Source organism: Motacilla alba, chromosome 1 (assembly GCF_015832195.1).
Source record: "Motacilla alba alba isolate MOTALB_02 chromosome 1, Motacilla_alba_V1.0_pri, whole genome shotgun sequence".
Lineage (NCBI taxonomy): Eukaryota > Metazoa > Chordata > Aves > Passeriformes > Motacillidae > Motacilla > Motacilla alba.
The window spans coordinates 96,243,063-96,268,195 of NC_052016.1; the positions used below are offsets into that span (position 1 = coordinate 96,243,063).

General features: G+C 34.5%; 1 protein-coding gene across 1 annotated transcript in view; it reads left to right on the plus strand.

Annotated features, from left to right (window-relative positions):
• Positions 1-24,804, plus strand: part of MRPS9 (mitochondrial ribosomal protein S9) — a 34,062-nt gene extending 9,258 nt beyond the window's left edge. Inside the window, exons 3-11 of the mRNA XM_038147699.1 lie at positions 6,179-6,241; positions 6,331-6,361; positions 8,622-8,701; positions 14,914-14,996; positions 17,757-17,832; positions 20,502-20,670; positions 22,087-22,195; positions 23,035-23,204; positions 24,594-24,804. Of these exons, the coding sequence (XP_038003627.1) occupies positions 6,179-6,241; positions 6,331-6,361; positions 8,622-8,701; positions 14,914-14,996; positions 17,757-17,832; positions 20,502-20,670; positions 22,087-22,195; positions 23,035-23,204; positions 24,594-24,685 (873 nt within the window). The 3' untranslated portion in view covers positions 24,686-24,804. The remainder of the gene's footprint in view (positions 1-6,178; positions 6,242-6,330; positions 6,362-8,621; positions 8,702-14,913; positions 14,997-17,756; positions 17,833-20,501; positions 20,671-22,086; positions 22,196-23,034; positions 23,205-24,593) is intronic.
• The last annotated feature ends 329 nt before the right edge of the window (positions 24,805-25,133 follow it).

Here is a 25,133-nt window from a genome sequence, read left to right on the forward strand (position 1 = left end):
AATTGCCTCTTACTGATGCTTTTATTTAGGAATGAAAAGTTAAGCTGTGCATTACAACAGTATTTCTGGAGGAGAAAAAAAAATCCAGCAAATTGATATATAACTCTGCACAAGTCTACCAATTGCTTTTTAATTGGTATTATAGACCTCACTCTGAAGCTAAGATGTTTTTATTCTCCTATGTGTGAATATGTGCTATGAAGTTTTTCTAATTGATTTGCTTTGCCCATTTCATTTGATGTATCATTTTTCACAATATTTCATAATTTGTGCTCATTTCTAATGAACAGAGTCGTTAGGACAGGCATGTCTAAGTACAACTGACAGCTAACATTAGGTGCCAGATGCAGTTTATAAAGCTATGTAGAACTGCAGAGAACAGTTTAAATAAATTAGCACCTGTACATTAGTCTCACTTGCTGGTAATTTATAAGCGAATCAGTAGAGATGACATTTAGGTAAGTCATTGATCAAGTTAACAGCTGCATACCCACTGCCCAGCTGGGATACCTAATTAATAGAGATTGCAGTCCTGATCTAGTGCTTTTCCCCATTTGAGTCTGTAATCCTTTTATTTTGTGATTTAACTTCTAACTTACAGTTGTAGTAAACAGCCCACAGCCATTTTCCACTGTCAGTTCTGTGATATTCCACTCTAAAGCCCAGGAATCTAAGTAAGATTAATACAAGAAGAGTGTCTTAAGCTTCATGACCTATTTATATGCCAGTATTTTTATTATTCATTTTTATGCAGTCACTAAATGCTCTCTCAGATACGAGCTCATCATAAAGCAATACTCTTTACCTGTAAGAGTTAGTAAAACTCAAAAGCTAAAGATCTGCATTCATTTTTGCTTGTTGTCTGTCTTACGACCTAATAGATTGTTGTCAAGCAGATGGAATAATTTGAACATAAAATATATGTTTTCCTCTACTAGCATTTATACTGTTGGAAAAATACCAATAAGATAGTTAACCGTGAAATTGTTAAATGTTGAAAGACTTAATTCCTCATCAGATTTCTTTCAAAAAAATAAGGCTTCTTTCATGAAAAATTGCTTGTATGCAGTTGCTTTTAAAGGTGACTTGGCACATCTCATTTCTAAATAATATTCAAATTTTAGCAGCAGAGAGTATTAGAAATGAATGAATATTGGCAAATGTGAAATGTCAGAAATGTTATTCAGAACAAAATGTGTTTCTGAACTGCCTGTTGTCTGCAAGAAGAGTGTCTTGTCCAGCACTGTCCTTACAATAAATAATGGATTTTGGATTTATTTAACTAGTTTAAACTAGACTGCTTTTTTCAACTCTTTTTATTTTTTTTCCCCAGTGGAAGCAAACTCTGCATCAGTATTTTTTTACTTGTGCATCAAGCTGAGATGATGACTGCTGTATTTTTTTTTACACTTTCTAATACTGTTCCATATTTTGAAGAAATGAGATGAAGATAGAAATGAAAGACTGTTTCTTTCAACAGATTTTTTTTTTCTCTGCAAGCTCATGACAAGACATTAATTTTCATTTTGAAAGTGATTGCATAGTATAAAAATAATGTAATATTTTAAAAAGTTGGGGTTTGTCATATAATGACTGTGGATTGTTTTGCTTGTTTTGGTTTTTTTTCGAGTGATAGAGCTAAAATGGTGTGTCACTTTGGGCTTGAGACTTCTTTCTCTACAAGCTAGAATTTAGCTGTAGATGAACAGTGTGGGGGGTGGTTTCAATAAATTTTAGTAGTTAGTTGTTAGAGGAGGGGTTTGTTTTGCAATATAAATTTTGTTGTGTCACTTTTTTGGGGGGGTGGAGGGGACATAGTGGTTTGTTTTGTGCTTAACCTTTTCTGTCCTGTTAAACAAAAACCAAATAATTCAGAGTTAACATTTTGTGTCCCATTTTTGTTTCATTCCTTCCTGGTTTACCCCAGATATTCTGGATTTTGGATGCTGAAAGCTGTTAAAGAATACTGCTAGTGTGGTTAGAAGGAAAACAGCTGTTCCAGAAAACATCTAGGTCTGAGAGGTGATGAAGTACAGTGACTAAATGATGTGATTCAAGAGGCACAGTTTTAGAAGGGAAGTGGCTCTCTTATGATCAAGTTGAGGAGTAGAAGCTGAAACAGCTTTTGCTCAGGTGTTTCATTAAAATGTTATGGCATAAAGTGTCACTTCTCACTTCAGTGTTTTGATGATTAAAATTTCGTGTATATTTAAAAAGGAATGAGCTGGATTCTTGAGCCTGCTGCCAAAAAGGGTGCTGCTGCAAAGGAGCCCCAGGGTAGAGGTGGTGTTTGTTTGGTTTTCCAAATTTTTTTTTCTTCTTTCCTTCTCCCTAAAATACCTTTCTCCACTGGATGTTACTTAGATAACTATCTTTGCACATGTTTTGAGCAGTGGGAATTAGTGGAATGTTTTGTGTTTGAGCTTCAATAAAAATGGGCAAGATCAATTGAAGAACTGAACTGTTGACATCCCAATATGACTCAGTCAACTCTATTTGAATTAAAGTATTGAATTAGTTCCTCAAGACATTGGGGGGAAAAAAAAGCAAAAGAAAAAGTAACTCTTACTGACCCAGCTGAACTTGTTTGATTCAGAGTTAGTCTCTGACATGTGAGAAAATGGACAAACAACTTCTTGGCTTGTAGGGAGGTGGTAGGAAGGGAAGAACGATCAGAAGTCAGGATGTGCAACATCCACAGGGAGGAGGAAAGGTGAGGATGTGGCAGGTACACTGAATTGACACGACATACACATGCAGTGCTGGACAGATTATTTAATTAATTGGTTTGTGTGTTTGAAGGAATGCCAGATTTTTTTGGTTTCTCTGGTTTTGGTTTTTTTTTTTCTTAATAGGGATGGAAGGTTGTACTTGTTATTCCAACTGGCTTAAATTCAAACTTAAAGCTGCAAGTGAAAGACATTTTCGTCCTGTGGGCAGTATATTGACTCTTCTGGTTCCTCAACAAATGATGATATAACAGGACTTCTTTTAGTTTGTTACAGGAAAGTTAAGTTTACCAACTGTGCCATTTAAGAAATGTCAAATGTAAACAAACTATTTTGTTACTAACGTGTTCATTATGATCTGCTGTTTTTAAAGGTGTGACTACTGGGTATTTTCCTCTTTTCTGTGTGGATCAACAGTGAAATTCAAAACCAAAGATTTTCAAATCCTTAAAAGACATGACTAAATTTTTTTTTAGTAACTCATAGCGGAAGCAGACTGTACTCACTCATTCTACCTTTTTCAAGAAATTTATATAGTTATTTTTGGAAACACTGTTGTGTTATTAGGTACCAGGATTTTTAATTGTGATTCTGCTGAAAATAATTATGGATGTTTCACTTCTAGAAAGTTGTGGTTTATTTCCAAAGACAATGGCAACAGTGTGATTTATGAAATAGAATGTGAAAAAGCTGCCCCAGAACCTGTGGAGTCTAGAATGGGGGGAATATATCTTCTGTAGGTGACATGATGACATTGAGAAAGTAGTACTTCATAATCAGCACAACAGTTTCTTTAATCTGGAGTTCAAAAAAGGGTATGGGCCAGGACCCTTGAGGTGAAAACCACTTTTGGAATGGGAAACTGCAGTTAAATGTAAAGGTTTCTTGGGAACTTTATGGCTAGCATTTACACCCTGATTATAGAGTTTTAAGAGGGACATTCACCTGCTTTTTCTGTTCAGGAAAATGCAAGTAACATGCAGTTAATTCTCTATGGAATTTTGGTTTGACACCTGGAGATTCGTGAAGGGAAACCTATGTTCCATATCTGAAGACATTTTAAAAAGATTTCAGGAAAGTAATTTCATGGTTATATGCTTCAGCTGCAGTTTGGAGAGACTAATTCTGATGTAATTCCTCAGATTGATCCACCATCTTTTTATATTGCTAGTACAGGGCTTTTTAAAAAGATTTCTTTTCTACAAAAATGAAACATTTGCATAGACAAAATCAGCTTCTGTTCCCAAGAGGCAGTCTGACTTTCTATGTAGTTGGTAGAGTACAGCCTGAGAACCTAGCTATGTAAAATTAAGAAGAAAATTCTGAATAAAGCAGAACTGGAATCTGTTGCATTCCAGGATAGTTCATCCTTGATTACTTTTCCGTAAAAAGGGAGAAGTCAGGCAGACTATTTATTTCCATTTTGCAACAACAAAAAAAGAAGCATAAAATGAGCCATTCTTCTTTGGTTGGTTGTTGTGTGGAAATCTGAGAGTAGATGTTAGGATTTCTTAGTACAGGATGTGTTCATGCTGTAGTGTGAAAGACATGAGTATACACTTAGCAATAAAATAAACTTTCCAAGAAGTAGAAGGTCTCAGATGGCAGCTGCTTTTTTCATTGTAAATGTTAAATTGTTATGTTTGGCATTTATTAAGGTGTCGTAGTTACAGTAACTGTTTTGGCTGAGATTCTGGAAATGCTTGTATAAAGATTATGTCTTAAATACACATACAGTCGTCTCAGGACCCCGTAATAATTTCTTTTAATATATTATATAAGGTGTTGGTTTAACATCATTTGGCTCACAGTAGATTTCTCTCTTGTCATCATAATTAATCCCCATTTGTTCATAAATAGGTGTTCACCTACTGTGTGTATGCATAAAATGCCCATTGACTAACAAATGGGAATACAGTAGTCACTAAGAGAAACAAAATTACCATTTTATAAAATCAAGTTAAGCCTTTTGTTTGCTTCAGAATTCTGAAAATTTCTGTTCAGAATGCCAGTAGGGGATTAATGAAAGTAATAGGTTAGGTCTTTTTACACTCCATGCATATTAAATCTGTTGAAGCACTGACAAAGCACTCCAAGTCTATGGAAAAAATTATCAGCGAGTAATAGCCCTAAGGTAGCCTAACTTACAAAGAACCATTCTTCTTGAGAGAAGATTTTAAAATCAGATTTTATTGTAATTCTACTTTTCTGTACTGTCTAATGGAAATATGAGACCACTGCCAGAAGGGTTTATTTGGTTGGTCCATTTTACTGTACAAGCACAACATTTCTGTCTGAAGCTCTGCTACCCGTTGTCTGAAGTTGGCTACATTTGCCAGACTCCTACATCTGTGAGCTTTTGGTGGCTAGCTTCTTCTAGTTTGTTCTTACAAATAAATTAAAATAAAGAGCTCTGACAAATGCATGTTTTTGCATTATTAAATTATGATTTAGTTACATTGAAGAGGTAGAGTAAGATGATATTGAACAGACATGTATGTCAGGGCTTAACTTTGTAAGTTGCTTTGCCTTACATTTTGGCCAGAATGGTTTGGAATATTGGTATGCTAACTTCATTGGTTGTAGGAAAATAATGCTGATTTTATATATCACATAAATACTGGTAAATATTGATTAAGTAAAAATACAGTATGTACCTTGTACTTAGTGAAAACAGTAAACAATGAGTGTGATGAATATCATGTATTTTTCTAAAGTGTTTTATCAAACCTTCAGGTATCTAAGGGAAAAAAAAAATATGTCACTTGAGTCTTCTCTGGGCAGTTAGTTCAAGTTCAAGTTTTGCAAAGATTTTAGTGATTCACAGATGTTTCCAAATTCAGTGATCAATGAAATGCTTATTTAGGCTATGTAAAATAGCCATTACTGCCACAACAAACACGGCTTTTAGACTTGAGGAAGCTATGTCTGGAAATTGTAGAAAGTGGGAGTCCAAATGTTTAAAATTTGGCTTTTTCCTGTTGCCTTAAATAAAATTTCTATGCTTGATCTGTCAGTAGGCACTGTTAGCAAGCAGTGATATTTTCAGAAAGATAAATAGATAAGTGTTGTGATTTCCTCTGGAAGTCACAGCACTTGAAATTTTACTGGAAAATCATTGTGTATAAAGGTGGTCTTTTCACTTGAGTAGTTCTGGTAAGTTATGATAGATGCATTCTATAAAAACTAAATTTGGCAGAAGAAAGTTCACTCATTCTGATGCAGTAGAGTACAGCCTTCAGAATGAGGTTTTACTTCTGAGGATTCCAGAGGAAATTATCTGCTTTTCTTTTCAGCTTATCACATACGTGTCATATTTTCTTACTGATTTGGTTGCCTACTGTATGAAAGTTATGCTATTTTTTGCATAAGAAAGTACGTAAGAAATGTTTTTGATGATGCTTTTGTGGGAAGAAAGTCACATACGAGATCTTTCTTCTTGTTTTCAGAGAGCTATTGCCTATCTCTTTCCTTCTGGCTTATTCGACAGACAAGCCAGGCCTCTGATGAAGGTAGGATTTCTTGTTACATTTCTGAATAACTGTAGCATGTTACTTTGAGTAACTTTTTCCTTTTGCTGATATTTTTCGTTTATTTGCAGCATCCTACTGAAGTTTTTCCAGAGCAGAGAAGTAAGTGTTCTTAGATACCTATTTTATTATTTCTAAGTATTAAGATTGTTGCATATGTAGAATTTCTTATTTTTATGGATTGGCTCTTTTCCTTATGTTCCTAATGATTGCTAAGACATGAACAGTAAAAGTCTATTCTGATATTCTGTGTTTTATGATAAAAATTATCAGTCTATTCCAGAGTACTACTGATCTTCTCAGAAATTACGTTAACCAAGAAAAATGTTTTTCATTGTTTAAAAATAAGCAATAAATAGAATGATGCGTAGAATCTCTTGAAGTCATGGGAAAACCTTTTGTTAAATTCAGTAGCTTTTTGTCAGAGCTGCCTATCACCTCCATAAAATATTCATTAATACTATTTTAAATCAAAAGTTTTCTTTGTAACTTTGTTGCTCTAGAAGATTAGAAATTACAGGTTTGAATTTTTTCAAATAATAGACAGAGTGGAACCTCTCCTAATCAGTTCTTTGACCTTAAAGTCCTAACTCTGCATGTCTGTTCATACTGTCTTGCTCCGGAGACACTGTATGAAGTCCCAGATGTCAGTGGTTTACCAGTATGTTGGTCAGTTCACTGAAATCAACAATTTAATTTTAAATACAATCTTTGAAAGATAAGGTCAAAACCTGTTGTCTGTTTTTGGCTAGTATTTGGTATGAACTAGTAGCATGAGCATGAAATTCTACATTCACTGAACTATCACGTCCCAGATAAACATTTCTGATTGTCATTAAAATCTTAAAATTTTCCTTCCTTTTATCTGCTGCCGGAATAATTGATACTTGTTTTTTGGGGGACTTCACGTCTTTGGAAAGCAGTCTAAATGATCTGAAATTTTGTATTTTCAGCTTTCAAATGGTATCAAAATGGCCTTCGAATGGCCTTTTTTTTCAACTACTTTGTATTGTACAGTAAAAAAGTAGAAAGTGAAAGGGTAGGGGAGAGTTAATAATTTAGTAGTTTTAAAATCCAAGGGCTGTTTTATGGAAGAACTAAGCTACTATTCTATATGCTTTCAGGACTAAAGCATTTTTTGAAATGCTAGCAATATCCTGAGGACTGTAAGAACAAATTAGTGTAAATGTGTAGTTTTGTATTTATATCTAAAAAGAACACATTCAATAAGTATCTCTAAAGGCAACTTTGTCTCGTCTATGTATTGCATCTTCAATGACTTTAAAGTACAAAAACGTAAATTTATACTTTGGAAAATTTCCACAACAGTTTTTTCAACAAAATATGGTTTCACAATTGCATACATGGAAAATCACACTAATAGTGTATGTGGGTAAAAGTCCCCTGTATTCTTTCTTTCCTGTTAAGTTTTGCATCTTTACATTCAGCTTCTGAATGTATATATATCTTGATATTCCAATCCAATATATATTGTGTTTATCAGACAGGTTTCTGGAGTCTTACCTTTGCCTTTAGTTTACAGATAGCTTTAATTGACTTCATTGAATAAAATGGCTGTGACTTTCTCTACAGTTCAATTTGTAAAAAGCCCTCAGGTTTTTATTTTTGTAATTTTTCTTTATTTGAAAGAGATCTTTGTTATGTTATCTAAATTTTCTTTTTTTTTTCCCTTTGAAGTCGAAATTTGACTTTAAATAATATTTTGTAATGAATAAAACACACTGGATATGCTGAATTAATATGGAACATTTGTTTTCTTGCTGAACTAATTATGTAAACTGTAGGAAAGGTCTTTGTATTTAAATATCCCAAATGTAATAACACAAACGAGTTCCAAAATCTCCCAAGTTCTAAATATGGTTGCTACCCACAAAAGACAAGTGTACACATAGTAAGTTTAGCTTAGATGTATTATACTAATAAAAACCTTCTTTGTTTTAGCATTGTGTTTTCCAGAGCTGCTAATCTTTCACTTTTCAATGTAGATTTCAGTTGTCTCTTGCTTTGTACTTCTTTTTACACTAAAATGTATACTTCTATTTGTAATACCACCTATACAATCTTTTAGAGTTGTACACAAGGGATTTCCTTATGCAAAATGTTATTTGCAATTATAATGTTAAATATTTTATTATAATTGCATAGGGAGATTAGCTTTAAAAAAGATTATCTAAACTATCAGGTTTCCAGGCAGATTGAACACCTGTAAAATGTCTTTGTTCTCTGATATTTAAAAATACAATCAGTATTATGAAAGAGGTTTATAACTGCAGTTAGATACAAGGGATTATTTTTTTAGGGGTTGTATATTGCTTTCTTGTCTAATCTTGCCTTCCCTTAGAAATCCAGTGGGGAGAAGATGGCCGACCATTTCACTTCCTCTTTTATACTGGCAAGCAGTCGTATTATTCATTAATGCATGTAAGTATGTTATCTGTAATAAATAATGTCAGCTCCCAGTCAAGTGCATGTTATTCTAGAGGTGCCACTCAGGAGCTCCTGAGTTTAGCTGTATTCACAGAAGGCCATAATATCACCACTGAAGCTACACGCAATGTATATTTTTGTGTCACAGTATTCATTATTATGAACTATTTTTATGTCACGTTTAAGAGAACACACTACATAACAGTTCTTCCTTTAATCTTTGGTTCATTTTACAGTTTTGGCTATGGACTGGTTTTGAATAGTCTGAATGCTTTGCTGTAGGCTCTGTCTAGTTGGTAATCTAAAAGATTAGTCGTGAGGATTGCACATACAACAAAAATGGCTAGTTCTAGCAAAGTTCATTGTAGAATAAAAAATAGTTCTTTTTTTTTCCTCTGTGAAGGGCAAAGCTATAGGAAATGTTATTTGTGCTGACATTTAGTGTGAAGAAAATTTGCATTTAAACTGCTTAATTGATTTTTCTGAGATGGTTCCATTCATGCAAACTTGAGGTTTTTTCTGATTAATATGGTTCCAGGAGTAAAGGATCTGCATCTTTTACCTTTATGAAAAAAGCTGTATCTAATAGAACACCACTAGACCCTGAGTCTTGACATAGGTTGTGAACAGACCTTTCATATCTGTGACCATCAGTAGCACAAGCATTATCTGCATCTTTAGAAGAGTCTATGGGAAGATACTAATGTTTCTTACATGTACTTATAGAAGACAAAAGCATTAATTATGTATAATGTAATAATGCAGAAATATTTAATTGGATATTCACATCAGATTTTGTTTCCTTATTAGATAGTTTTAAGAAGTTAGCTCTATGGTTAGTCAGTTGTCAGAAAAACAAACTTTATGGTCACAAATTCAGTGCACAGCTTTACTGAGTATAGTGTTTTTATTAGAATGATCTGATATTTATTTGAGTTCTGTGTACCCAAAGGACAAAATCCCCTCTTGTCAGGTACATTTATTTCTTTGGGAGAATAAAAAACAGCCCCACTTTTTTTTTTTTTTTTCCCTTTTTTTTTTGTTGTTGTTGTTGACCTTGGGCAAATGAGCTTCTTGCCCTGGCAGAAATGAAATGAATGATAAATGTAGAGAGTGTCTTTGCTGAGTAATGGAGCTGCAGCATAGGCTTTCCACAGAGGTTTTCTCCTGCACAGCCCGAGGCAGCCCGAGGACCCCTGCTGTTCATTTAAATAGGTATGTCAAATCTGCCTCGAAACGCCGCTGGTTTGATCTGTGGTAATATTTGTGAAGGTTCCATATGGACTTGAGCCCCCTGCAGTGCTAAGAAATAATGTACAACGCTTCATGGTGCAGACGCAAATTTTCTCTGAAAAGGGATGCAATGCTGCGTTTTAGCTGTCGGAGAGGATGATGGAGCTGACGCGCTAGGCCTGTCAACTTGTTACACGGATGGGTTGCACGCAGCAAGGCTGTGGAAAATCTGTGCCTTTTAACTTTTCTACTTAATCACGGTTGTAGCATTGCCTTTAGACTGTATGCTACATTAATTCTCTTCCTGCCTTCTGCCTTTCATCCCAAGTTTCACGGAAAAAAGTAAAGCATGCAGGTCTTGTAGAGGAGCCTTATCAAACAGCTGTCATCTGACAAGCCATTTGCATTTGTTTTGGCTGAAACGGAGCAACCCAAGGGCAAGATGTTTTGTTGCATTCCATCATAATGAAGAAATTACAAATTTTACAAGGAGCACAAGTTTATTTTTAGCTCTTCCTAGCAGTTAGAGTATGCAAGCTTGCCTTGGAAATCTCTGAAAGTGTAGTGCGCGTTTTGTTTCTAAGAGCGTGGCAACCACCTTCAAACAAATGGCCTTGACAAATGCATTTTTCATTAATATAGGATACTTGAGTGTTCTTCAACTGTTTCTGAATATTTTCATTAAATAGGCTTCTTTAAATGTAAATCCATTAAGTGAGATTTAACAGGGTTTTTTTTCTAAGTTGGCCAAATGAAAGCCAAAATCTGCATGAAATTCCCAACATTGTTTTAACCACTTATTAAACTAATGTGTATTTAACAAAACGTATTCCTAAGTCTCAAAGCTAATTAATTTGTCCAGAAAAGAGTTGGATGTTAATACAGCCTAGTATAAGTAATCAATCTGATTTGAAGATGTCTTTTAAATTGCTACGTTAAATCTAATAAACAGGATCAACATATTATTTAGCTTAAACTTATATGCCATTAATTACATAGGCTCATGTGGAACTTGAATTTTGTTACCTGCTAGTTATATAACTGGGCATAGTGTTATTGGTTAGTTAGTGCTTATAAAAAATATTGTCCACTTACTGAAAATAAACTAACTTTGTATGTATTATAATTGCCAATATACGTGCTTGGCTTTCAATATGAAATTACCTATCATACAAGATATTTGTTACATGTGTTATTGTTGTTGTTCTGCTTGTTGAATAAAGTTTAGCTGTAGGGAAAAGGACAATTCATTTTTCTTCTGATATACAAAAGACTGTTTATTGCATGAAACACCATTTTGCAAGTGTTTGATAGTGCATTTGATCATCATTTCACCTAAAAGTTTTTTAGAATAATACCATTTTTGTAATGTGCAGAACAAGACAAAATGGTATCTTCTTACCGTTGTGCACAGGAAAATAGTAATTGCGTGTAATCATGCTTGTACATTTTTTAGAAATATCAGGGCTTATGGATTGAGGTAAATACTCTAACAACTGAGCATTTTAACTCTCAAAAATATTCCGAAACTTAAAACCAGTCAAAGTGTATGCTGAACTCAAAACACAAGAAACAAAGTAAAGTGCCAACTGAGTAAAATGTGAGCTCTGCAGCATATCTTAACTATAATGTTAACAGAATTTTTTCCCCATAAAAGTCTGTTTTAGGGATTCATTTGCTGATTTCTTCCTTATTTTTAATGCAGAGTAAAATAATTTCTTATTATTTTAAGTGTCCCTGTAGAGATTTGAAATTTGATCTCTCTATTAGAAATGGAAGCATTTCAGTACATAGTCAGTCTTGTAAAATCAGCTATTTTGATTGTGTAATAGCTGAGTTTACAAGACACACAGATGTGTACAGTCTTGAATTGGACTATTGAATCCTCAAGTGATTAGTAAAATCTTCACCTGCCAGCTTTGAAAAAGCAAGTGTGTCTTCAGAAGCTTTCTTTAGCGGTTGGGGAGTGAAGATTTGTCAGATAAATTATTGGGCATTACATGTGATTCCTGATTTTGCAAAGGCTCATCCACATACTTTACTTCACACGTGAGTGGTTCTTTCAGTCTGTTGGCTTTATCTCTATACAGAGATAAGATACATGCATCAATTTTTAAATTTTTTTTTAGTACTTCAGACAAAAAATTTATAAGAGTTCCAAGTCCACTTTTATTGCCAGAAATATGTAGGAAATTATATTTAACATTTCTCTTACACTTGGAATTACTTTAAAATGCTACTTTTCAATGTTGCTTGACTTCATCTCCTGTGTAAAGGGTTCTTTGTCTGAATAGACATGATTGCTGTAATTTAACCAGAACAGTTTAAAGAGATAATTTTAATTCTTAAAAGTGCACATTCTTAAAACTTCAACAGGCTGTGGAGTGTTGGTGTTCTTTGGGATTACCTAGGGAAGGTCTTCAGGAAAATTTTGTTGTTGCTGCTGTTCTAAATCTTTTTGTCATTGTAACTGACAATTAATTTCTGAAGCTAGAAAGTGGTAGATGGTAACCTATATCTCATTTTATTTGCCCGTGTTTATCAATCATTTCCAAATATGACAAAATCCTTAAGTCTTCTTCTGACTTGTGTCATGTTACCTGAAAATACTTGAGTTGCTGTTTAGAAGCAATTCTGACTGTAGTCAGCCTGTCTTAAGGTCACAGCTGTGATTACTTCCCTGTGTCCTTTTTTAAGGAGCTGTGTTGTAGCTGTTCATGTTGAGCTCCTCCTGTTCATGTTGAGCTCCTGTTAATCTATTTTTGCTGACCATACCAATAAATAAATACGTATGCCAGAATGTATTGGAAGACCATGAGTGATTGTGAGGAGGCAGACAGGAGACTGCTTTTGCAGGTAGAGTGGTGACACCCTCTGCCTTTGAAGGCAAGAGGTAAGTCAAGAGTAGCAGTAAGGTGAAAAACCTCCATACACATTTATAAGACCTAATAAAACCAGTACGTCAGAATTCTAAGCATCTGACACCAAAATATCATTTTTGTGCCTGGCTTGACTTCTTCCAAATGCAGACACTCATGGAGCTCATCAGATTCAATCTCTGACTGTTCCAGCTGAGCTCTCCCCAGCTTGCTGAGGGACAGACACAGCCCTCCTTCCCCTTCTCTTCCCTCGCTCTGTGGTCCCAAGCAGAAGTTTCCATACTCATTCTTTACCATATCTTAACTACAGGTACCTAAAAATTGCTTGGTGCAGGCACACCTCATGCTCTCTAACTCAAACTGTGTCTGCTTTAATGTATAGGCAATAATTTTTGAAGCCTAATGGTCAGCTCTGAATGGAGTTGTTAAGATTACTAGAGTGATGTGAGGTATATCTTGCCCACAGTGGTAATACTGTATCTTGGTCCCTTAGAGGACTATGGTTATATTTGTGAGGTTTGGGAATACTTGAAAGTAGGATTTCTGCTCTTTTATGTAACGTTGCCTGTGTTTTAGGATAAAAAACTTTTTTTAAGTTGAATTTTTTTTCCTGGTTCCTGTCTGATACAATTACCTCACAAAAGACAAAGGATTTCTGATGCTGTCTCAAAAGTGAATGATTTTGTACTTCAAGATTTTTAACTATGAAATTATTTTAAAAATATTTTGTTCTACTGTGCCATTAAAAATGTCATCAGTGACCTGCGTCAGAGACCTCAGTGAGTTGTCCCTACTTAAATGCTTTGAGTGCAGCTCAGATAACAATCTGTTCTTTGTTCATACATTTTTAGTACAAATATTTTTAGTGTATGTGCAGGTGTATTTTATATTAGTGAAAAAAATCAGCTTGAACAGTTGGTGTTTATAACTAAGCAAGGGCCTTCTATTTTTTTTGTTATTTTTAAGCTGTTGCAGGTATTTCACTGCATCCTGTTATAAATCCCGGTTTTATGTTAAGAACTAATATTTCATTAGTTAGTATCTGACAGCACTGAGATATCTCATGTTCCTTTCTTTACTGGTATTGTTTCTTGTTCCCACTAATTCTTACACTGTTATTTCTCTGTAGTATTTGCTAAAACTCAGATTAGTACAGTATAGGAAAGTGACTATAAGCTTTCTATTTCACTCCTAAATGAAAGTAAATTATTTGTCGTAGAAGTAGTTGATTGTAGTACTACTGTCCTGTTGTTTCAATATAATTTATAATTATTTTTCCATTTAATCGTATTTACATTTGCATTTGGATGACTGTTGTAATTAAGAGTATTAGAGGTTATATTTTAGAACAAGTAGTCTTCATAATTTTCTAAACTGAAAAAAAACCCTAAAAATACTTTATTTAAAATGTGTTTCTTTTGTAGTATTTTTACTGTGACTTATTTGAGTATTTTCTCCTTTTGTTTTTTTTTTCTTTTTTCTTGAAGTACTAAATCACTGTCACACCATTGTGTGAAAATAGTAATATAGCTAAGAATTTTGAGAAAACTTTAAAAATACTGAAAATACAGAGTAGGTCCATCTGCACAGTTGAAAGAACAGAAGTGTTTACTATGATAAATGTGCAACTTTGTATCCATGTATACATGCCAGGGTAAGAAGTGTGACTGATACTGACCACCAGTAAATCTGACACTTCTACGTAACAAAAATCCTAACTAAATGAAATTAAATAAATCTTAAACCTTGTCAGTATTTTGAGAAAGTCAAACCAAAATGCTAATGCACTGATGAAATTATTGTACAGTATGTTTTGGAGTTGCATTCATTATACAAATGTAGTTGTCTTTCTGTATACAATTGAGTTGGTTTTTTTTTACAAGCATATGTAAGAAGGCAAAAAACACTGTTGCAGAATTCAAAATCAATCCTTTTGAACTGCACGTGATTTTTTTTTCAGAGCTCTGCTTGTTTTCTGACCTCTGTATTTTAAGTGTTTGAAGAGTAAAACCATTTAAACATGTGTTTTAAATAGAAAAAAATAAATATTAAATGAGAAAATCTATTTAAATACTTCTTTCATATACATTTAAGGAAACATATGAAAAATTTCTGAATGTTCAGAAACATCAAGACCAACTGATAGCTCAAGACCTTCCTCTTCAGAAGGAAAAAAGGTAAGCTTCCAATTAGAATGAATATTGGTAGTAGTTTTCTTAATGTGCTCTCATATTCTGTTTTGGCACTTCTGGTAGTTCCCCACGCTACCTGCCTTCTATTCCACAAACACATTTTCAGCCTTTTGCTCTATTCCTTGTGTAATATTTCTACGGTAATTTTAGATTGAAAAGTTTCAACCAGATATGTGTGGAGCACTCATTTCTCATTGTTAGAGTAGGGAAACCCCATCTATTTCTCTTACTCTTTAAACTCTCTCTGCTCTTTTCTATATCCTTTGCTTTATAAAAGTTTTGAAGTGTGATTTGAAAATAAACAGAAAATATCCAAAATTCTATGTTTCTGTATAAAACATATGTCTATTCACATATATGAATGTTTTATATACATATATAAAACATATATTCTGTATGAATTTTTTTAATTATGTCTTTTATTAAAGCATTTTGAAAAAAGGAGGTAAACTTTTTATTAAAAACATAGGCTTTAAAAGTACCAACTGCATTGTTCCTGCTTTTAAAATCTCAAGACCCAAGGCTGAGCTCTTTATTAGTCTTTAATTACAGTTCTTGAGTATTTTAATTTACCAACATTTAAATTTAAGAGTCTCAAAATACTTAATTTCACTATCCTTCTTCTAATGGCTTTGAACAGAAATCATCAAAACCTAGTAATTTTAGAAAAGCTCATTTTGCTGGATTTCTTTAATTATCACCACTATTAGTGATTGAATTTAGTGTCTGTTTTTTTCTGTTTAACTTCCCTGGTATGCACAGCAAGCTCTTAATCTAGTTAGCCACTGGACAGAAATGCTCCATGTCAACCAGAAGCTATGGGAAACCTACATTTGTTGGTTTCTTGGTGTATCCAGTCAGGATAGGCTTTTAGGTGCTTTTTGCTCCTCTTAGACTGTAGTCTTGATTTTTTTGAGATTTCTTGTGAGGGTTTCATATTAGAAAATTAGGTTAAGCAAGTGTTTAAAAGAAATGGCTGCAGCTAGGAAGTTTTGGTTTAGGCATTTATTGCTTTTCTGTATAGTTACATTTTTCCCTGTCCCAAGTTGTTTTTATCTTTGTTCTTGCTGTGTATTTTCTAGCCAGATTTATGCATTGCTCCAGGAGCACATCATGTTGGTTTGTCACTTCTTCATTTCAGCCATTTGTTATTTATGTTATGAAGAGAAAGGATTAATTTGCTGAGATAATTTCATTTTCTTAAATAACAGAAGTTCATGTTTCTTCATGATATAAATAGCATTCTGTGACCCAGAGAATGTTTTATTATAGATTTGTGTTAGGTTCTGAGCAGACAAGAAAACAAATGAATTTAGTTTCTTGCTGCATGCTGCTGAAAAATAGCCTGATTCCTCACAGAGCTCAGCCAGTGGATTTACTGATGTGAAAAACCACCTAAAGCTAGTCAGAGATGAAAGGTTTTTCTCCCTGTTAGGTTTGCAAAGCTCAGAGAATTTAAAGAATTTTTGATACTTACTTCTCACGCTGGATATAGTGCTTCCTCTGAGATTAGTCTGGATAGGATAATTTATCTCCTAAGTATAAGTAGAGGGTTGGTGGAGAGGGCTGGTTTGTTTTGGTTTTTTTTTTTTTTTTTTGAGAGGCATGGAGTTTGGGGTTTGGTTTGGGTTTTTTTTTTTCCCGGAAAATAATCTATTGTGAATGCATTCTGAAATATTAACTGTAGGGTTAGGATCTGATCTGAGCCAAGTCAAGTTTATAGCTTTTCACATGCAAGAAATTTTTGCCAGCTTCGGTGGAAGTAGCAAGTAACAATATGTAAATGTAAGTATATACTTGAGTCTGTCAGGATTGGAAGCTTTTTAAAATCATTGTTGAACTCTACATTGTTTCTAAATAATCCTTTCACATGTCCTGACTCAGAAAAGCATTAATATGCATGCTTGAGAAGTAGTACTCCTTAAAAACACCTTCAGAAGGAGTGTTTTACTGAATCACAGCTTTCTTCATGGTACTGAAAACACTGTTTCTAAAAAACCCGAGAAGTTAAGAAGCTAGTTACATCTTTGCCTTAAATTTACCTGATAATGTTGTTATGTAATTTTATGGCTGTTTAGTTGGTCACTTCATATCATATATATTTCAAAGATTTACCTCAAGTGTTGGCTGTTCTTTGCTTTAGCATCTCTGTATGAGGCTGTTTTCTTAGAAATTTCTGCTTTTGCTATCATCAGTGCAGTCACTGTGCAGAGCAGCTCAGGATTACACAGCAGGTAGAACACAGGATGTCACTGCTATCTATGTTAATACTTTGACTATGCTCATTCCTTGTGCCATTCTTTATATTGATCAGAAAAGTAAAGACCAGTGGCAAAAGAATTTGATTTTAACATTCTGCCTTTGATTTTGCTCTGTGCTGCTTGTATACCAAATTTTTCCTGGCAGCAGGCTTTTAAAGGTAAGTCATAAGCTGAGGGGAAGATCACTTCCTATTACAGTGTTGCTCTAATTCAATCTTTGACTTCAATCATATGAATAATGCATAGCTGATACTCATAATGGTCATGTGGTTAATTCAACACATGAAGTTACCATACCTTTCAAAAGGCAGATCTTTTAAAATCAACGTAGGCCTTCTCATGTTTACTATAGGAATGTGATCTGCATTCATTTGTAATGGAAAATGTGTTTCTGAACAAAGACTGACTGTATGTGTGGTCTTTTGTGATGTAACTCTAATTGCATGGTTAATTAAAGGAAGAATATATGTGATATTTTAAACAGAAACCTGGCTGGCAGCAGATGGCTGACTAAGATTGAATTGGAAGAAATGTTGTTAGAAAAAGTGTCAGATGATGATGTAAGTAATTAATCTTCCCAATCTTAAGGAGGCTTGTGTCTTAAAAATATGGGCTCTGGGTGCATTTTTGGATACTGGAAAGGTATTATGCAGAAGGAGGTGCTCTTCAAAAGAGTTTTCTGTCTTCTGATGAAGTCTGTATATGTTCACAGCACTGTCACATTCATGTTGTTTTGAAATGACTTTTATCTAGCACAATACCAAACTCTTAAGAACTTTCCATTGTTATTGCCATTGTGAGACCTAGAGCACTTGTTCCTTGTTACCTAATTATGTGGTCAGGAATGGTTTATAAGAATTTATTATAGAAGTAGTCATTTATTGTAGTTACAGATGAAAAGTAGACAGGGCTAGAACTGCTGCTACTAATTGTTGCAAAGGGATAAATATTCAGCATGGGAAAATGCAATGGATTTGTGCAATAGTAAACCTGCACAGAGTTAAGTTATTTAATGTTAAGTATTTAATGTTAACATGGTAATGATAGAAAAATCTCAGCGGGCTTACTAGAAATAAGGAGCCCTTTTTCTCAGTGATTGACTACAAAATCAAATAACAGAAACAAAGACACAAAGCTGTATAGATCTGTGGTTTGATACAGATATCTCCTGTTACATTCTCCTTGGTATGAATATGGTGGGAGAGAGGAGAGTTTTGCAGTTTCCTCAGTGTCTGCTAACTGTATCACTCTGTAGGTTTGGAGTCGTCCTTTACATCTATCTCTGGGGATAAGACTATTGATCCTAATAGTCATACACTTTTTTCTCACTCAGGGCTTTTCCCTCCAGTCCCCTGAAAAGCATTCGATTTGTAACAGCAGGTTCAGTCTATGTGGCCAGCTTTTGGAAACTTGAATATGGCAGTACCAGAGAATGTAACTCCATTCGTCTGACATTCCAAGGGTTTTCTCACCTAGAAGCAGTGTTCCTCAGTCTTGTCTGTCCTGTGAACAACAGCAAAAATAACATAACAGCAGCAAACATGCCCTTTGCTCAGTTGTCATCTGGAACAGTGGCATGTGATGGCTTCCTTGTCTGTGGGGGATGTAAAAAGGTCTCGAGCAGATTGTTGTCCATAAGTATAAGTTAGGAGTAGTTGTTGTAAATTCTCCATCCTGATAATACCCGGGAGACTTTCTCTACCTTACTCGCAGTAGAAGCAATTAAGACTTCAGTATTTTCAGTAGCTCCTGCATTTGGAATGGCTGTTTTTCCTCTTCTAGTGCCAGGTCTTCTTGTACAACCAAACAGTTTGGTGTTCTTCACTGCTTGGTTTTAGTACATTCTGTACATTAGTACATTTTACATCCGTAAAAGTACATTGCAATAAACTTAGAAAAAACCCAACCAAACAAAAACCTACTCTAAATCCTTCTATATACTAGCCTCTCCCATGTAAGACCACAAAGCCTGAGTCTGTAGTAAAATACGTTGTTTAAATATATTTGAAATGTCTCAGTGTAAGCTGCCAGTCTTTCCTGCTCAAATTCTTACCTTTTGCCACTGCAAGAAAAATTTCAGTGGTGTTTACATTATTAAACAAACTCAGACCTATTGATTTTTTTTCCTTTTGCACTCTTCAGGTGAAAGCTGTTGGAAGCTTTCTTCTTCTGTAGTCTGTATAATTTCCACGTGTTTTTATTTCCATATTTCTGCTCTTCAAAGGCTTTACCACAACTGTGTCATATTGTTAGGTAAAAGTAGTTTTCAAGTGATGTCAAAGTTCCAGGGACTGTTATTAAGTTACAAGAAAAGTAGTAATTTTGTGCAAGAGAAAACTCTGGTAAATGAGAAAAGAAGAAATACTTGCAATAACTGCTTGTAAGTAAAAAAACCTTCAAAAATCAGGTTGTGATATCTGTGTTATGATAGCTATATGAAAAATCCGTTTTTGATGGTATGATACCTTTATATCTGATGACAGCTGTCTTGAGCTCCTGCCAGTAACACTTGGTAACAGGACATCCCAGCTTTTGGTACAAATGGGTTAACACACTGGTGTGTACTCTTTAATCACATGTTGAAGAACTTTGGAGGGAGATATAAGGGGGAAGGAGAACCACACAGTAGCGAAGGATAATTTATTTCAAGAGGTTGCCCTTTAAGTCAAGTATCTCTTGAATTTTTAAATACCTTGATTGTTCAGTTTTAAAGGAAATCATAAACATTAAAGTAATTCAGCTTGAACAGCCAAAGATAGGCATTTTTTTGTGTATGTTATGAAATATAATCATTTATGAGATTCAGTTCAGTGAGATAAAATTATTTCCAAATCAGTGAATATGCTGACTTACTAAAAAGCAAGTGAAAATCTTTTCCTAATTTAATAAGACAATAATAAAATAATTAAGGCATCCCTCCAATTTTTTTTTTCTTTTTTTTAATTGAGATGAACTTCATTCTAATACAGTAATCCTTTATTAAAAAGGGGTTGGTTATACTTTGGAGTAAAGTTTAACTGTTTTCTGAAGAAAGAACTAGATGTCTTTAGTCACACAGAAAATGATGCAACTGCATGCTGTTCTTAAATCAGCATGTAGGTGCAAAAGTGTCATCTTGTCAGAAGTCGTCAATAAAAGCGAAGTAGGAAAGATCCATTAAATAAAAATAGAAAGTTTTTGCAAATGCAATTACACTTGCATACTTTAATGAAGTCTTGTTGTCTTACAGTATTCAAGATTTATTCAGCTCTTACAAAAATTGGTAGCATTGCCATGTGCTGACATCGAGGAGAAGTATATACAGAAGTTTTCCAAAGAAGTTCCTCTGCAGTTGCAGAAGGTGGTTATTGAGCCCTTGCAGCATGACAAGCGAGGAGTGGCCTTCAGCACTGGGGAAGGTAATCATTTCAAGTTGATTTGTAGCGATGCAGACTTTTTTCCTCTTCACACTGCTTTCTTTATTGTATGTACAATACTGCTGAAAAGTGTCCCTACTTCATTTTATATGCTCATATATATGTATACTGCATGTATAGCTGTTAGTGATGTTATGGAACACCAAGTTAAGACATGGACTGGTCAGAAAGTACAAATTTTTGGCCCAGACTCCTATCATCTGTTTTTTATATGTATTTTTATACAGTGATAGCTCTGTCGAGAGGACCCCATTCGGTTACAGGTTGTAGGATACAAAAGGACTTTGATTTTTGGGCAGAGCTGACTGCTGAACATAAAGAGTGGAGGACTGCACAAACAAATATGAATAGTTCCGTGGATGTAACAGTATTGTTGCTTAGTATAAAAATGGCATGCTTCGACTAGTGAGCAACCTTTATCATGACTTTTGTAGGCAGTCCAGCAAAGGGGAACTTTGAGAAGATGCAAAGAATAAATAGCAAGCATTTGGGTATTTACAAACACCTGGGAAAATGTGAAGAGGAAATTTCTATATGTAGGACAGAGATGGATAATGGGATATTGATCATTCATACTAAGATGTAGGGGATGTTAGACAAAAGCCATGAAGGCCTCTGTATCTTCTAAACACGGGCTGTTATGTTTTCATTGGAGTGACACACAACTGGAAAGCAATATAGGATATAGGATATGAGTGATTGCATAGAAAAAATGTGACAACAACATGTATAGAAAAAGCTGATGATCTTCTGGACAAAGCATGTGTGCACACACACTTTATGCTCTACATTTAAGAGGAGTCTTAGAGATGATGGGTATTATGCAGCAGGCAGGAGATGATAATAAGAACAAAGGTCACAGAGAATTTGAGGGGCAGAATGGCTAGAGAGCTGCTTTACCTGGGTTGTCTTCAAGATTATATGACAACAAAGATGTGAGAGCAGCAAACCATGATTTAATTTGCACTGGTTTTCGGTAGTATTTATCAGATACTATCAGAACAGTAGTTAATGAAATTTGATGAGCATGCAACCTGTGTGATTTAAGAAAAGCCACCAGGTTTAATAAGTTCAAAACCAGTCTTGTTTGTGCCCCATCACCCCCAAAATGAAGAAGAATGTCTTATTTGTTTCATAATTCCTTTATCGGAATGATTGCTTCTTTTGTGCTGAAGGAGATTGGTTTCCCAACACACACTTCTCCCCCACTTAACAGACATTGATTAAAATATATTGAAAGATAGTTGTTCTTTGTTTGCATTTTTTTTTCTTACTTCAGCCTGTAAAACCAAACAGCTGGCACTGTATGAATGCAATGAGATTTGTTTAACTACTTGGGCACTTGAAATTCTGGAGAATATTGAAGCCTCATAAAAGATTTGGTTTCATTCCTTTAAGGTAAAAGAAAAACTGCCAGAGCTACTGCAGTAGTTTATGACAATGGGACTGGAAAAATTACAGTGAATGGAATAGACATGTTACATTACTTCCCAGTGCTGCAGGACAGGTGAGAGCACTCTGAAATGCTATATTTTACTGTAATTAAATTATTCCAGCAAAAGTAATGCCATACAGTTACATGTTGATGCTATGTTGATTATATATTCTTGTCTCTGTATAACTATGTTTCATAAAAATGTGTCTTGCATTTCCTCCTAATTTTCAGGAGTTTACTGATAGGCAAGCCTTGCTCTGTGCTCCTTGCCTCATCTTTTCTGAAGGGATGCAAAAACCAAGAGCGCAGACTGTTTTAATAGTTCAAATTTTAGTCCCCTTAGAAAGGGCTTGAAATTTATTTTAAAAAATATTAATAAGCATTATCATTTCTAAGTGTTTGCAAGAGATTTGCAAATTGCATGCATGTGTAATTACTCTGGTATACAGTAACATAGTGGAAGTAAACAACGTGAGCCTTTTCATATAAAGCTTCAGATTTTGGAGGATGTGCCCAGCCTGATACAAGGAAGACTTCTCATTAGGCTGACATAAAGTTTCTATTCCTAATGTGATTTTTACTTTTATTTTATATAGTGATTTTTAAGCTCAAGAATAAAGGAAGAGAGGTTGCTCAGTTTCAGTATCCAGAGCTGATGGATCTTGGCTTCCTTAGAGAAGTAATGGAATAAAAGTAGTTGTAAAACTGAACTTAAAGCACGTATCATTGGCAGTTGGAATATGCTCCTAGCTGCTAATTTCCTATTGATTTGGATGAGATATGAATGTCTTTCTGGATCTCTGCCCAAAAGTTAACTATGTCTTTTAGTATACAATGATAAGAAATGTGCATAGCATAAAACTTCATGCACATGAATTTTAAAATTTTTCTTCTTTTTTTCTTTCCCTTAGGGAACAGTTATTGTTCCCTTTCCAGTTTCTTGGCAGAATTGGAAAACATGATATGGTTTGCACAGTCTCTGGTGGAGGAAGATCTGCACAGGCTGGAGCAATACGTTTAGCCTCTGCAAAAGCCTTAAGGAGTTTTGTGACAGAAAAGGAGGTGGAATTCATGAGGCAAGGTAGGAACTGAAATGATTTCAATGTTTCTTAATGTGTTTCTGGTAATTAACAGAATTAATACAAGGATCATTAAGGATCAGATTTGAGTAAATAATCCCAGTGAAACCTTGTGTATTGTATGAAAAGGATGTGCATTGATTTATAGACTGTTTTCACTTTTTTCCTAGCATCCTTTGTGTACATATTGGATGACTTCTCAAGATTTTTTCCCTCTGTTCATGACCTCTTTTAGGTCTATTAACCAGCTTATATTGCCTCAGCATAGAATCACAAAACATGAATGTGTATTCACTACTAAATAAATCTGGATCAGACATTAGACTGAGATTGTGGTTTGTTTTACTTCGCTGGTCGTGTCTTGTTCATGTTTTTAAAAAGTATTCTTCTCCAACATAAGTGCTGGTGGGTTGGCTTTGAAGAGAGAGTAATTAGCACCATACTGCATGCAACTAGCCAAACTAGGAAAGGAGGGAGCTCCTTTCCTCTCTTGTAGCATTTAGTGTTTACAAGTTACCTAGGATAAGATAGGATTTATTTAGGTAACTGCAGGATTTGATGCTTCTCAGTGATGAGATGTCTATGCTGTTTCAGCAAATGCAGAGTTATGAACAGTGAGCTTTTAACTATGCTCTTTCTGGACTAGTAGCAAGAATACCTGCCTGTATTAGTGGCAGAACAGCTATGATTTTTTTTCACTCTATTGCCAGCTATGAAACAAAGGCTGTGTTCATCCTCTGCAACAAGTTTCTTTGACTGTACCTTTTCAACACTGGCAAGTATAACTTGCTAGGAAAACCCTTGTAAAAAGACATTGTAATGAGTTTGGTATCTTTACTGAGATCAGGTAATTATGAACATGTTTGGGACATTGCCAAATATACCTTTAATTTTATTCATATATATATATATATATATATATATATAAATGTATTTGTACTTAGATATAAATGTACCACATAACAGTGGTCTTCAGAATGAGGAATGTGCAACTGATCCATTGGGATTCAGTAAGAAAGTGCCGTATATAATTCATAAGTGAATAACTATGTATATTTGGGAGTACATGCTCAAAAATACTGTTAGGATTGCATGATCAAAAAAGCTTGGAGATCACTGCTTTAAGGGCTTAAGCAATATGGGTAGATAAGAAACAATGGGTGGTTATTTTAGTGGTGTGTAAAGGAAAATATGAATGAAGTTCAGTTCCTAAAGAGAAGTTAGAGGATCTGATGACACTCCTTTAAGTGTTTTGTGGTTCTGAACCTTTAGCCTTCTAGATGATACAAATCATAATGTTAGTGAAAGTCAGAGTTATTTGCTCACACATAGTATACCTTTAATATTAACTAATAGCAGTAAATAAATGGGTGCTTTTCTGTGTTTTGTAGCTGGATTACTAACAGTTGACCCACGTGTGAAGGAACGAAAAAAGCCTGGTCAAGAGGGACCCAGACGGAAATTCACCTGGAAAAAGCGATAAGTCTTGAGTATTTAAAGAGTGACAAAGTGCTACCACAATTTCAAAACATACTGATTTATGACTTGAAAGTGTTGTATGGATATATTTAGTAATAAAGAATTTTTTTTTCCCCTTCATAATTATTATGTCTTCTGTTTAAAAAGCAACAAACAACTCTAAATGTATTTAAAATTGTGGAAAATCATGGTGCAATTTGATGGAATGCTAAATCTAAAATAGTCACCAAGTGCCAACTTTGCATCTTAACTTCAGTGAAGTCAACAACAATTTATGAAACAATTTATGAAATTTATGTTGATTGATCATAACTTCTAAAAAGCAGTGTATTTGTTTAATGATTTGGCAGTTTAAATTCTGAAATTAAGCAGCTCGTAACCAGGTATTTGGACATCTTCATTGTGCTTCCCTTTGTGCCTTGCAGGTATTTGAGGATAAGAAACAACTTCCT